Source organism: Pseudochaenichthys georgianus, chromosome 7 (assembly GCF_902827115.2).
Source record: "Pseudochaenichthys georgianus chromosome 7, fPseGeo1.2, whole genome shotgun sequence".
NCBI classification, from domain to species: Eukaryota; Metazoa; Chordata; class Actinopteri; order Perciformes; family Channichthyidae; genus Pseudochaenichthys; species Pseudochaenichthys georgianus.
Genome location: NC_047509.1, coordinates 169,229 through 183,595, shown reverse-complemented (window position 1 = coordinate 183,595; position 14,367 = coordinate 169,229). Strand labels below are relative to the sequence as shown.

At 44.5% G+C, this 14,367-nt stretch overlaps 1 protein-coding gene across 6 annotated transcripts in view; it reads right to left on the bottom strand.

Moving 5' to 3' along the window:
• The window catches only part of LOC117449042 (protein NLRC3-like), a 28,627-nt gene that overhangs the window by 6,555 nt on the left and 7,705 nt on the right, over positions 1-14,367 (bottom strand). For 5 of the 6 annotated variants that reach the window (XM_034086395.2, XM_034086398.2, XM_071203675.1 and 2 more), the window contains 2 exons: positions 3,854-4,089; positions 1,859-3,659 (listed from right to left, as the gene is read on the bottom strand). In XM_034086395.2, coding sequence (XP_033942286.1) covers positions 1,859-3,659; positions 3,854-4,089 — 2,037 coding nt within the window. The remainder of the gene's footprint in view (positions 1-1,858; positions 3,660-3,853; positions 4,090-14,367) is intronic. The other variant, XM_034086393.1, reaches the window with a different exon arrangement.

Sequence of the window (14,367 nt, the reverse complement as noted above, 5' to 3'; positions counted from 1 at the left end):
TTAATATAATATATGATAATAGAGTGTAATGAGTTGTCAGTGTGATCTGATCACAGGTCTGTGCTCCTGCTGTCACTGACTGTTACCAAAGAAACAGAAGTTAAATGAATCACTTGACGATATTAGAGATGTTCATATTTAAATGTTAGTTAACATTTGGATGTGAATGATTGATGAAGGATGGATGAAGGATGGATGAAGGATGGATGAAGGATGTTTTGGCTTCTCTGAGCATCTGAGCATTTATTGCGCACACAAACACAATTAACAAACCAATAAAGTTTCAATGTGTTGAACTTGATACCATCAGATGTTCCCAGTGTCTCAGCATTAACACATTACTCTGTTGTTGGTGGGACATGATATAGATCTGATTTTAAACTCCAACACATTGTGATCAAAACGTGTTCGGGGATAAAGACGTGAAATCCTTTGAACAGCTTTCGTTACAATATGATTTACTCAAATAGCATTTATTCAGACTCTCCAAGTGAGGAGTTATCTTTCCGGCATTTAAAAAAGAGATCTTTTCAAGACATCAAGCCATTGATAAAATACATGCTTACAGTTTATGACCCTGGAGTGGAAACAACATTTCTAACTAAGATGGTTCAAATATTAGAATAAGAAATCAAGGTGAACACAGTATTATCAATGCAACAGATCAATGGGGAATGAATGATCCTGCAATATACCAGTAGATTGGGAACACGTGCAGAAACATTCATAACACAACCAACTCAAACTACTGGAAAGAAAACACATGAAGCTTTTAATTCCACACTCTAAGACACCCCAGATTCAAAGTGAATACAAAGAAAGCCTCACTTCAAAACGCTGGAGAGAACGCGCTGAGCAGAAACCAGACACATATATTCTGGGCCTGTAATGTGTTGGGAGACTTCTGGGAGACAGTTGGAAGAGAAATGTCCGATATCTTGTTCTCTCAACAAAAACCCATTGTCCCTATCACTGGGGGAACACCAGAGGAGATACAAAAAGATTCCCATCTATTTCTGGTCATTAGAAAAGAGACCATCAAACAAGTGACGAGGAATTGTCTGAAAGATAATAACTTAGTAAACTCACAATGGAATAACTTAGTAAATGAAATCTATGTAACGGAGAAATCAACTAGATTAGAAACCAAATGCATATCTTTGAGGAAAGGTGGGAGGAATGGGTCCGTATAGAACAACATAGTGAATATAATTAATGTGTACCTGAGTATTCATAATGTATTCATAATGTATCCATTATTTTCCTCCGGTGTGTCTCGCTGCTCTCCTCGTTGTTTGGATTATTGTTTGGATTTTTGCCAACTTCCTGACTCCACTGCCGTATTTTTTGTTTTCTGCTTGAATAAAGCTTTTTGTTTATTGACCATCTCCCTCCAGTCTTTTGCTTTGGGGTCCACAATTCTATAGGCCGTAACACTTTTATTTCTAACATTATTAATACTATTATTTAATTATGTCTTTTCTGATTGGTCATCTGTTATGTAGTTAATCTATGTGCTTAGATGTGTTTATTCTGTTCTGTATGCTTTGTGAATACTTTCTTAAAAAGCAAAGAGAAAAGAAAGTAATAACATGTTTCTGTGATAACTGTAAGTCCTGCTGTGTGGTGTGATCACATGCTGAGAAACCTCTCAAGCCCTCCATGTGTTTGACATGTCGCCTCCATCACTCAATATGAAGAGAGGAACGCTTCAGTTTAACTATTATTATAAATAGAAGAACAGTGTTGGTTTTATTTTGCTCTCAGTATTTAAACAGCAGAAATGTTATAGTGTTTATTTGAATAATTAAACTCCTGATCCACATTAGTTTATAAAGTGAATCACATCTGGACTTACTTGAACTTCCTGCAGTTCCTCACAGCTGGAAGCAGTCTCCATCGTCCCAGCCGTGATGTTTTGTACTTCATCAGGTCCAACTCATCCAGAACCTCCTCTGACATCTGCAGCATGTAGGCCAGAGCAGAGCAGTGGATCACAGAGAGTTTCTCCTCTGATCTGTTCTCTGACTTCAGGAACTCTGTGATCTCCTGATGTACTGAGAGGTCCTTCATCTCTGTCAGACAGTGGAAGATGTTGATCATCCTGTCAGGAGAGAATCTACTGCTCATCTTCTTCAGGTTGCTGATGGCTCTCTGGATGGGTTCTGGTCTGTTGTCTGTGCGACCCAGCAGGCCTCCTAACAGTCTCTGGTTGGACTCCAGAGAGAGGCCGTGGAGAAAGCGGACAAACAGGTCCAGGTGGCCATTTCTGCTTTGGAGGGATTTCTCCATGGCTCTCTTCAGGAAGACATCCAGGGATGGGTAATCCTGATCTCTGCTGTTGTTATAGTCTCTCTGCAGGAAGTCCTTCAGTACCGCTGTGTCTCTGTTGGTGTAACAGTGGAACACGTAGACTGCAGCCAGAAACTCCTGAACGCTCAGATGAACAAAGCAGTAGACTGTTTTCTGGAAGATCACACTCTCTCTTCTGAAGATCTCTGTACAAACTCCTGAGTGCACCAAGGCCTCGGTGGCATCAAGGCCACAGCGCTGCAGGTCTTCTTGGTAGAACATGATGTCTCCTTTCTCCAGATGTTCAAACGCCAGCCTCCCCAGCTTCAGAAGAACCTCCCTGTCAGCCTCCGTCAGCTGCTGTGGACTCGTCTCATGTCCCTCTTCATACTTCTGCTTCTTCCTCTTGGTCTGGACCAGCAGGAAGTGTGAGTACATGTCAGTGAGGGTCTGGGGCAGCTCTCCTCTCTGGTCTGTAGTCAACATGTGGTCCAGAACTGCAGCAGTGATCCAGCAGAAGACTGGGATCATACACATGATGTGGAGGCTCCTGGAGCTCTTGATGTGAGAGATGATTCTGCTGGACAGGTCTTCATCACTACATCTCCTCCTGAAGTACTCCTCCTTCTGGGCGTCAGTGAAGCCTCGTACTTCTGTCACCCTGTCCACACACTCAGGAGGGATCTGATTGGCCGCTGCAGGTCTGGAAGTTATCCAGACGAGAGCCGAGGGAAGCAGCTTCCCCCTGATGAGGTTTGTCAGCAGCACGTTGACTGAGGACTGCTGAGAGACATCAGACACAACCTCACTGTTTCTGAAGTCCAGAGAAAGTCTGCTTTCATCCAGGCCGTCAAAGATGAGCAGCACTTTGCAGACAGCCAGCTGCTCTGCTGTGACCTTCTGTAAGGTTGGATGGAAGACATGGAGCAGCCTGAGAAGACTGTACTGCTCACCTTTGATCAGGTTCAGCTCCCTGAAGGAGAGCGGGATCACCAGGCGGACATCTTGGTTTCCCAAACCCTCGGCCCAGTCCAGAGTGAACTTCTGCACCGAGAAGCTTTTTCCAACTCCAGCGACTCCGTTGGTCAGGACCGCTCTGATGGGAGTCTGTTGGTCCGGTAAGGCTTTAAAGATGTCCTGGCACTTGATTGGAGTGTCATGGAGGGGCTTCTTCTTGGAGGCTGCCTCCAGCTGCCTCACCTCATGCTGGGTATTAACCTCTTCACTCTGTCCCTGTGTGATGTAGAGCTCAGTGAAGATCCTGTTGAGGAGGGTTTCACTTTGACCAGTTCCTTCAGTCACACGTTCACATCTCCTCCTCAGACTGAGCCTATGTTCATCTAGAACCTTCTGCAGACCACTATCTGCTGGAAGAGAAGGAAACATGAGAGAATGAGGACAATGCTCTGAGAATCTAATTATAACAATAAAACAACAACAAACAGACGGAGTTTAAATGTTGTATAAACAGCTTACTGTCTCTGCTCTACAACAGTACACCTATTCAGAAACAAAGGAACCAGGAAGAGGAATAAGACGCTGCGTGTGTTCGGCCTCTTACCTCGGACAGTTCTGGTCTGACTGGCTGTCTGCAGTCCAGCTCTGGTTCTGGGTCTTTCTCCACACTGGGGACAGGAGGGGTCTCCTGATGGAGGTCTCTGCTCCCAGTATGAGGTGATGCACTGTCTGCAGAACCAGTGTCCACAGCTGGTAGAGACTGGATCCTTCAGGACGTCCTGACACAGAGCACAGCTGGACAGCTGCTCCTCCACAGGACCACCACTCTTCCTCTTCCCTCTGTGGAGATCAACACTTTACATTAGTGGAGCTGATTCCCACCAATGGGCAGAGCGTCACAAACGTCTCTCTCAAGACTCTCCTCCAGAAGGACTCAGGTGAGGGTGCTGCACTTTTCCTTGTTCATGTGATGTTTTGGTGTTGTTGTTGTTGTTGTTGTTTTGTTTCTTTCCGTTAACTGTCAAGTGGGAACTAAGTATTTGTGTTAGTACGTTTTTGTGTTTCTCTTATTATCCTACGATGCTGTGATGTGTGGCTGTGAATAAGAACATATGAAGGACAGACCATCTGTTTATGTTTTTAGAAAGGGGCCGGTCATAGAAGATTATTTTCTTCTCCCTGCTCCTTTTCGGTCAAAGGTGTGTTTATAGAGACGTGTTTTGTAAATATGTGTTATACATTAAGTTACATTAAGTACGTGTTATCCTGCAATAACTAGCTGCTACATTGTAGTTAGGGAAACTTCCTCTTTTTGGACACACATAACGTGGGACGCTTCGTGCCATTGGACAAACCTCCGCACAATGGAAATGTGATGTCCACTTAAAGAGAGAGTGTCATTAACTGTTACCCAGAGAACAGTCTGCAGCACCTCACTTTCTAACCCACGATTTTAAACCGGTTAAAAAGCACCAAGTGATTTAAGTGCAGTTCCTATGTTTCCCCACAGGAGGGCTCATCACCCGACATGGGCACAGTGCATTAACATTAGAAAATACAATAAAAAAAGGCAAATCAATGTAAAGTGCAGGGAGGCTCCACACCAGACACAGGTACATTCCTCAATCCCCACAATAGTGACACTGATGATTTAAAGTTGTTTCTGCGGGGAAAGGAGTGATAAAAGTCTGCTAAAAGTCTGATCAAAGTCTGATCAAAGTCTGATAAGAGTGTGGTTAGAGTTTTAGGGGAAGCCTGAAAATGCCTCTCCAGGGCCCGGAGAGCTCCCAGGTGCTCAAGAGGGGGAGACGGGCTCACAGCAGGCCCCCTGCAGCACCCCCATCGACATGGAGGGGGCAGTCCGCCTGTCAGCACCCACAACTCGGCCCTGGGACCTCCAGCATAGGAGCCCCTCTCTGACCCATAAGAAGCGCCTATCCCTCCACACTCTTTGCTTACGGCCATACCACCCTGATCCGCTAGAGGCACAGAGTGTGAGTGTGAGGTAAACAGCGTGCTGAACTGTTTTGATTTGAAAGCTCCAGTTTATTGTGGAAAGAAGGGAAGAAATGGAGTCAGATGAGGAGGAGGAGGAGGAGGAGGAGGAGGAGGAGGAATGATGGGAAGATGGAGATGGTGATGGAGAAGCAGCCGAGCGAGGAGGAGAGCGGGGTCGTGGCTGTGGAGGAGGCTTCATCAGCGTCGGATGCGGAGATAGTCCAGGTGCTGGTGGGAGAGCAGGATCTGGACGGTGGCTGGGTCTTCGATAGTAAGAACCTGACGCAGAAGAACCGGAGCTGCAACAGAAAGTCTGCAGACGATAAAGTGGATATGAAGGAGAGAGAGGACGGGATGGGAGAGGAGGCTCTGAGAGGTACAGGGGTCCCTGGGAGTTCCTGTGTGACGGAGGAAGAGAGACGATGGGGAGGAAAATGCAAGATGCAAGGGGGCAGGTCCAGAGGTTACGAGTGGGAAAAAAGTCTGTCATTCAGGGCAGTATCCACTTCATTATATATAATCCAGGGGGCGGTATTGCGCCTAAAAGCTGTTTGCCAGCCGCCCTTAAACAACAAATGAAAAATTGGAGAATTATAGGCCACTGAGTTTGTTAAATAGTGATTATATAATGTTAGCCCATGTTAGCCAGTGCGGACCGGCAAAAGGTAGCCCCTCTTAGCCGTCCCCCGGCAACTCCCGAGCAGCAGTGAGACTGGGTGACTGTTCAGAAGGGGCACAACACGAAACCTGCAGGTCCCCACCAACCCGTTCACGTATCCAACAGATATTCCCCACTCAGCGAGACACCCGCTGAGAAGCCAACTCTGGTTATTGGTAGCTCTATTATGAGACACGTGAATTTAGAGACCGAAGCCTCCACAGTCACATGCATTCCGGGGGCCAGAACGGGCGACGTTGAGGCGTATCTTAAACTGCTGGCTAAAAATAAACGTAAATACAGTAGGATTGTTATTCACGTCGGTGGTAATGATGTTCGTTTACGCCAATCAGAATGCACCAAAGTTAATGTGGAGTCGGTGTGTAGTTATGCTAAAACAATGTCGGAAACCGTAATCTTCTCTGGTCCCCTCCCCAATCTGATCAATGATGACATGTATAGCCGCATGTCATCATTTCAGCGCTGGTTGTCTTGGTGGTGCCCAGCAAACAATGTGGGCTTCGTAAATAATTGGACAGCCTTCTGGGGAAAACCTGGTCTGATTAAGAGAGACGGCATTCACCCTACTTTGAAAGGTGCAGATCTCATTTCGGCAAACATTTCAGGGCTTTGTGGACTTAATCCATGACGAACTGGAGTTGAGACCAGGAGGCGGAGTCGCAGTCTTACACGCTTCTCTGCGCTCTCTCCTAGGCAGTCACCCATAGGAATCCCGAACCCAATAAAATACCCAATATTAGCGGTGTGTGTGTCTGCCCAGGGACAATTTAAGGTAAAACCTAATAGAGGTGTCATACATAATAACCTAATAAAAGTAAATGTAACAACTACTACAGTGCAACAAAACAGGAAGATTAAATGTGGTCTCTTAAACATAAGATCTCTAGCATCTAAAGCAATATTGGTAAATGATTTAATATCAGATTATAATATTGATATATGCTGTCTCACTGAAACTTGGTTGAGACATGAAGAATATGTCAGCATAAATGAGGCCACTCCACCCAGCCATATCAACACTCATATTGCTCGAGGCACGGGCCGAGGAGGTGGCGTTGCCGCAATCTTTGACTCAAGTTTACTTATCAATACTAAACCAAAATTAAATTATACCTCCTTTGAAAGCCTCGTTTTTAGTCTTACGCATCCGACCTGGAAAACTTTGCAGCCAATCTTATTTGTTACAGTGTATCATGCACCAGGTCCTTATTCAGAATTCTTATCAGAATTCTCTGAGTTTTTATCAACTTTGGTTCTTAAAACAGATAAAGTAATCATCGTAGGTGACTTTAATATTCATGTTGACGATGATAAAAATAGCCTTACTGTTGCATTTAACTCTATATTAGATTCTGTTGGTTTCTGTCTGAGTGTAAATAAACCAACCCACTGCTATAATCACACTCTCGACCTTGTTCTGACTTATGGTATTGAAATTGAGCAACTATTAGTCGAACCGCATAATCCTGCTTTATCCGACTATTTCTTAGTAACTTTTGAAGTACTGTTACGAGACTACAAAGCATTAGTCAAAAGCTCTTGCAGCAGAAACCTATCTGTTAGTGCTATAGCCAAATTTAAGGAAGAGATTCCACCAATACTTAACTCGATAGCATGTCTGCATGTAAGGGAGGAAACTTATACAAAATGTACACCACCCCAAATTGATCATGTTGTTGATAGTGCTACAGATGCGCTGCGAATAAAATTAGACTCGGTTGCTACTTTGAAAAAGAAGAAAATAAAACAACATAGATTAGCTCCATGGCATAATGCCGAAACCCGCAAAATAAAGCAAAAGTCTAGACAACTTGAAAGGATATGGCGTTCCACTAAACTTGAAGAATCTCGTTTAATTTGGCATATTACTCTCAATGAATATAAGAAAGCACTGCGTAAAGCGAGAGCAGCCTACTACTCTTCATTAATAGATGAGAATAAGAATAATGCAAGATTTCTTTTCAGCACTGTAGCCAGGCTGACAGAGAGCCACAGCTCCATTGAGCCTTCTATTCCCATAGCACTCAGTAGCAATGATTTTATGTGCTTTTTTAACGATAAAATTGTTACTCTTAGAAACAAAATTAATGACCTCTTGCCTTTGACCAGTATCGTGTTATCAACAGCTCCCGGAAACGTAAGTTCTAATATTACACTAGATAGTAAACTAGAATGCTTTTCAGCCATAAACCTTGAACAATTACATTCAATGATTCTCTCTTCTAAACCATCAACGTGCATGTTAGACCCAATTCCAACTAAGCTGTTGAAGGAAGTTTTTCCATTAATTAGCACTTCTTTATTAAATATTATGAATATGTCTTTACTATCAGGCTATGTTCCACAATCATTCAAAGTAGCAGTGATAAAACTGCTTCTTAAAAAGCACAACCTCAATCCAGAGGTTTTAGCCAACTATAAACCTATTTCTAATCTTCCGTTCCTATCAAAAATTCTTGAGAAAGCGGTCGCAAAACAGCTGTGTGATTACTTAAAAAACAATGATTTATTTGAAGATTTTCAGTCTGGCTTTAGAACACATCATAGCACAGAGACAGCTCTGGTTAAAGTCACAAATGACATTCTAATAGCCTCAGACAAGGGACTTGTCTCTATTCTTGTTTTGCTCGATCTCAGTGCTGCATTTGATACTATCGACCATGATATCCTATTGCAAAGACTAGAGCACTTAGTTGGCATACAGGGAACTGCTTTAGGCTGGTTTAGGTCCTATCTATCTGAACGCTCTCAGTTTGTACGTGTTAACGATGAATCTTCCACGCAAACTAAAGTTAGCCATGGAGTGCCACAGGGCTCAGTGCTCGGACCTATTTTGTTCACATTATATATGCTTCCGTTAGGCAATATTATAAGGAATCATTCTGTGAATTTGCATTGTTATGCAGATGATACTCAACTATATTTATCAATCAAGCCTGATGAAATTAATCATCTAAATAAAATTCAAGACTGCCTTAAGGACTTAAAAACGTGGATGACCTTAAACTTTTTGATGTTAAACACGAAGTTATTGTACTTGGCCCGAAGAATCTACGAAACAAATTATCTAAAGATATACTAACTATGGATGGCATTAATTTGGCCTCCAGTGAGACTGTAAGGAATCTTGGTGTTATATTTGATCAGGATTTATCCTTTAACGCCCACATAAAATCAATTTGAAGGACCGCCTACTTCCATCTACGTAACATTGCAAAAAAGCAGGCATATCTTGCCTCAAAACGATGCAGAGAAACTAGTCCATGCATTTGTTACTTCTAGGCTGGATTATTGTAACTCTTTATTATCAGGGAGTACCAAGAAGTCAGTCAAGTCGCTTCAGCTGATTCAAAATGCTGCAGCTCGTGTACTAACCAGAGTTAGGAAAAGGGACCACATTACTCCTGTTCTGGCTGCCTTACACTGGCTCCCTATAGAACACAGGATATAATTAAACATTCTTCTTCTCGCCTACAAAGCCCTTAATGGGCAGGCGCCATCTTACCTTAAAGAACTCATTATACCCTACTGTCCTACTAGGGCATTGCGTTCCAAGAATGCAGGGTTGTTGGTTGTTCCTAGAGTCTCTAAAAGTACAATGGGAGCCAGAGCCTTTTCTTATCAAGCTCCACATTTGTGGAATCAGCTTCCAGTTTGTGTTCGGGCGGCAGACACCCTATCCGTTTTTAAAAGTGCGCTTAAGACCTTCCTTTTTGATAAAGCTTATAGTTAGGGCTGATTAGATTCAGCCCCTAGTTTTGCTGATAGAGGCTTAGTTTGTCGGGGGACATCTTACTTCTTCCTTCTCTCTGTCTATACCTGTGTACTCTCATGTTCCGATTAACCCAGCTTCCCCAAATCTCTTTCTTTTTGGTGTCTATATACGCCGGGATCCGGAGTCATGGATGATCCTGCGGTCCTGTGTCCTGGATCGCGAGCGCTGGATCTTGAGTCGTGGCTGTGGTCCTGGATCATCGGTCCTGGATGGATATCCTCGTGGATTCATCTTCCTATTATACACACAAGCATTTCCAAACATTTGGACTACCTATGTTGCAAATGTATTATCTTTTCAATTTACACACGGCATCTATTGCATGTCTGTCCGTCCTGGGAGAGGGATCCCTTCTCTGTTGCTCTCCCTGAGGTTTCTCCCATTTTTCCCTTTAAACTGTGGGTTTTCTTCGGAAGTTTTTCCTTGTACGATGTGAGGGTCTAAGGACAGAGGGTGTCGTATTGTCATACTGATATTCTGTACACACTGTGAAGACCACTGAGACAAATGTAACATTTGTGATATTGGGCTATATAATTGTTCTGTAGTTATTGTAGCTAAAACGGCACTTTTGAGAGATTTTAAATCTCAGATCTGATCATGTGAACCTGTTAGACAGGTCTCAGTAGGCATTTAAGCCTGCATTAAAATAGGCAGGGCCTCTCAGCTGTCACCCATCAGCTGTAGAGAGTTAACTAATTAGAGGGGCGTGGCCCCACAGCTGTGAGAACTCAGCAATCAGGCGTCCATTTTAGGTAGCTCTTTCCTTGAGCGTCAGCGTCAGACAGCCGAAGACTGACAAAGACATTGGAGTCCTGTGGGAGTAAGACTGACAAAGACATTGGAGTCCTGTGGGAGTCACGAGGGTGGCAAAGAGGAGGCAAATCCTACTTTGATTGAGCTAAGTATCGCTGGTGTCTTTCTAGCCCCTCAGGCTATAATCATGCGTATTTTCTCCATTCCTGTTCATGTGTCTTCTCGCAATTATCACTGGCCCCGTGTATCTCCTAATCGCTATAACCGGCCTGCTCTCGTCTATCCCACGTGCTCTACTGAGATCCAACATCTAGTTTCAGGTGGCCTGTGGAACTGCCAGTCAGCTGTTCCTAAGGCTGACTTCATCTCTGGCTACGCCTCCCTGCAGACCCTGGATTTCCTTGCTCTCACTGAGACCTGGATTACTCCATTCAACACATCCACCCCAGCAGCTCTCTCCACAGCATATTCCTTCTCCCATACACCCAGACCCACTGGCAGAGGAGGTGGCACTGGTCTCCTGCTCTCTCCCAAATGGAGCTTTTCCCTCTTCGAGCTACCTAACTTCACTCCTTCCACCTTTGAATTCCATGCCGTCACAGTAACCCATCCTATACAATTAACCATTGTTGTTCTCTACCGTCCACCAGGCGCCTTGGGGGACTTATTGGAGGAATTGGATAATCTCCTCTCACACATCCCTGAATATGGCCCTCCCGCTGTACTTCTCAGAGACTTCAACCTCCAGACGGGGAAGATAGACGAACTAACATCCCTGTTAACCGCCTTTGCTTTCTCACTGTCTCCGTCCCCACCAACTCATAAAGCTGGCAATGTCCTTGATCTCATATTCTCAAGGAACTGCGCTACTTCTAACCTCTCTGTAAACCCGCTCCACACATCCGATCACTTCTTCATTTCATTCTCTCTACCCCTTTCCAAACATAACAAACTAATCTCTTCTCATCCTGCACCTGTCCGCCGTAACCTTCGTTCCCTCTCCCCCTCTCCCCCTCTACCTTTGCCTCATCGGTGCTCTCAGCCCTCCCTTCCTCTGACTCGTTCCAACTCCTGCCTCCAAACTCTGCTGCAGAAACTCTCCTCTCTACTCTCTCATCCTCTCTGGACTCTCTCTGTCCTCTCACATCTCAGCAGGCTCGTCAGTCCCCTCCTGCTCCCTGGCTTAATGACGCACTGCGTGCTAATAGAACCGTCCTTCGGGCAGCAGAGCGAAAACGGTGGAAATCCAAACACAGCGACGACCTCCTAACCTATCAGGCTCTTGTCTCCTCTTTCTCTGCTTCGATCTCTCAGGCAAAAAGCACTTTCTATCAAGATAAGATCCAATCTTCCTATTCCAATCCTAAAAAACTATTTTCCATCTTCTCCACCCTCTTGGACCCTCCCAAAGCCCCCCCCCCCTCCTCACTTCTGTCAAGCGACTTTGTTAACCACTTTGGAAAAAAGGTTGATGATATTCGCTCTTCTTTTTCTGACTCACCTTTACTCACTGATGGGTCACCAGACCCTCCTTCCACCAGCACTAACCTCCTTTTCCCCTCTCTCGCCAAGTGAGGTTCTTACCCTCATTACCTCTGCCCGCCCTACCACATGTCCTCTGGACCCTATCCCTTCAAACCTCCTTCAGACTATCGCTCCTGATATTCTACCGTTTCTCACCCATTTCATCAACACTTCTCTAACTTCTGGTCACTTTCCAAACAGTCTCAAGGAGGCAAGAGTAAACCCTCTCCTAAAGAAACCCACTCTCAACCCGTCTGATGTTATAAACTACAGGCCTGTCTCTCTCCTCCCGTTCCTGTCTAAAACACTTGAACGTGCTGTCTTTAAACAACTCTCCTGTTATCTCCATCAGAACAACCTTCTGGATCCGCACCAGTCTGGTTTCAAGGCAGGTCACTCCACAGAAACTGCTCTCATTGCTGTCACTGAGGAACTGCACACTGCCAAAGCAGCATCCCTCTCCTCTGTCATCATCCTTTTGGACCTGTCTGCTGCATTCGACACGGTGAACCATCAGATCCTCCTTCGCACTCTCCAAGAACTTGGAGTTTCAGGCTCTGCACTTTCCCTCCTCACCTCATACCTCAAAGACCGCACCTACAGGGTAACTTGGAGAGGGTCGGAGTCCGACCACTGTCAATTAACTACAGGGGTCCCTCAGGGCTCTGTTCTTGGTCCCCTCCTCTTCTCCTTGTACACAAACTCGCTCGGATCTGTCATTAGCCTGCATGGTTTTTCATACCACTGCTACGCTGACGACACCCAATTAATCATGTCCTTTCCCCGCTCAGAGACCCAGGTCGTCGCACGCATCTCTGCTTGTCTAGCTGACATCTCTCAGTGGATGTCCGCTCATCACCTCAAGCTCAACCTTGACAAGACTGAACTGCTTTTCCTTCCGGGAAAAGATTGTCCCACTCTTGACCTGACCATCAACATCGGCACCTCTGTTGTTTCCCCGACCCAGACTGCAAGGAATCTGGGTGTGATCCTAGATAACAACCTGTCCTTCACTGCAAACAACGCTGCTACAACCCGTTGCTGCAGATACACGCTTTACAACATCAGGAAGATGCGTCCCCAGCTGACCCAGAAAGCGACGCAGCTTCTGGTCCAGGCTTTTGTCACCTCACGCCTAGACTACTGCAACTCCCTCCTGGCTGGTCTACCTGCATGTGCCATCCGACCTCTGCAGCTCATCCAGAATGCAGCGGCTCGTCTGGTCTTCAACCTTCCTAAATTTTCCCACACCACGCCGCTCCTCCGCTCCCTTCACTGGCTTCTGGTAACTGCTAGAATTCACTTCAAGACACTGGTACTTGCGTACCATGCTGCGAATGCATCTGGCCCCTCCTACATCCAAAATGCTAAATAGTGTTACTTGTCTTTTTGGAGTTACATTTCCGAAATGAATGGCCAGTGAATGAATATATATATGTGTTTACTTATTTATTTATTTGGTGTAATATCATTCATTTATTGTCCAATATTATCCTTTTTATATATTACTTTTGTATTTGGTGGAACTGCATCACAGTGTTAGCTTAGCCTACAGGAATGATTAGCCAAAATGCTAAATAGTGTTACTTGTCTTTTTGGAGTTACATTCTCTAAATGAATGGCCAGTGAATGGATATATATATATGTGTTTACTTATTTATTTGGTGTAATATTATTCATTTATAGTCCAATATTATCCTATAAGTATAAGCCAGTGAATTAATCTAATCTCTTTGTTTTTCCACATTTGTTAGATGAGGTGTGACCCAAGCAGGACAAAGCCACACACCCAGAAGACTTTCAGGGAGCAGCTTGCTGCAGAATTGTTGGAGTTTGCTGAAGGCCCTGCTGAAGGCCCTGCACCTCCACCACCCCCTCCTCCACCACTCACATGCATGCCCGAGTATTATGGGGAAGATGCCACCAAGGTCTGGAAGAACTGCAGGAGGTGCCTAGATGCTGGACTCAAAAGGGTGAAGACAGCTGTGTACTGCAGGAAGTGCAAGGTCCCTCTGTGCTTCACTGTCAAAAGGAACTGTTTCAGGGAGTGGCACGACCTAAATACTGGAACATTCAGGTAGGTATAAAGTTCAGGTAGGTATAACATTTTGCGAGTGTTTATTTAAAAAACAAATACTTTGTTTTTATATATCTAGTATGATTTTATTGTATAGTGTGTTGGTAAAAATATTTGTTGTTTTTACAAACCTACAGTGTGGTTTTATTGTATAGTACGTTGGTAAAATGTTTGTTTTTACATTCCTATAGTGTGTTGGTAAAATGTTTGAAATAAATCTGCCCCAGTTGGAGTCAAATGTTACCTATGTTTCCGTTTTTTTTATTGTGCAAGTACACCTACACACAATGACCTACAGTGTAGTTTTAT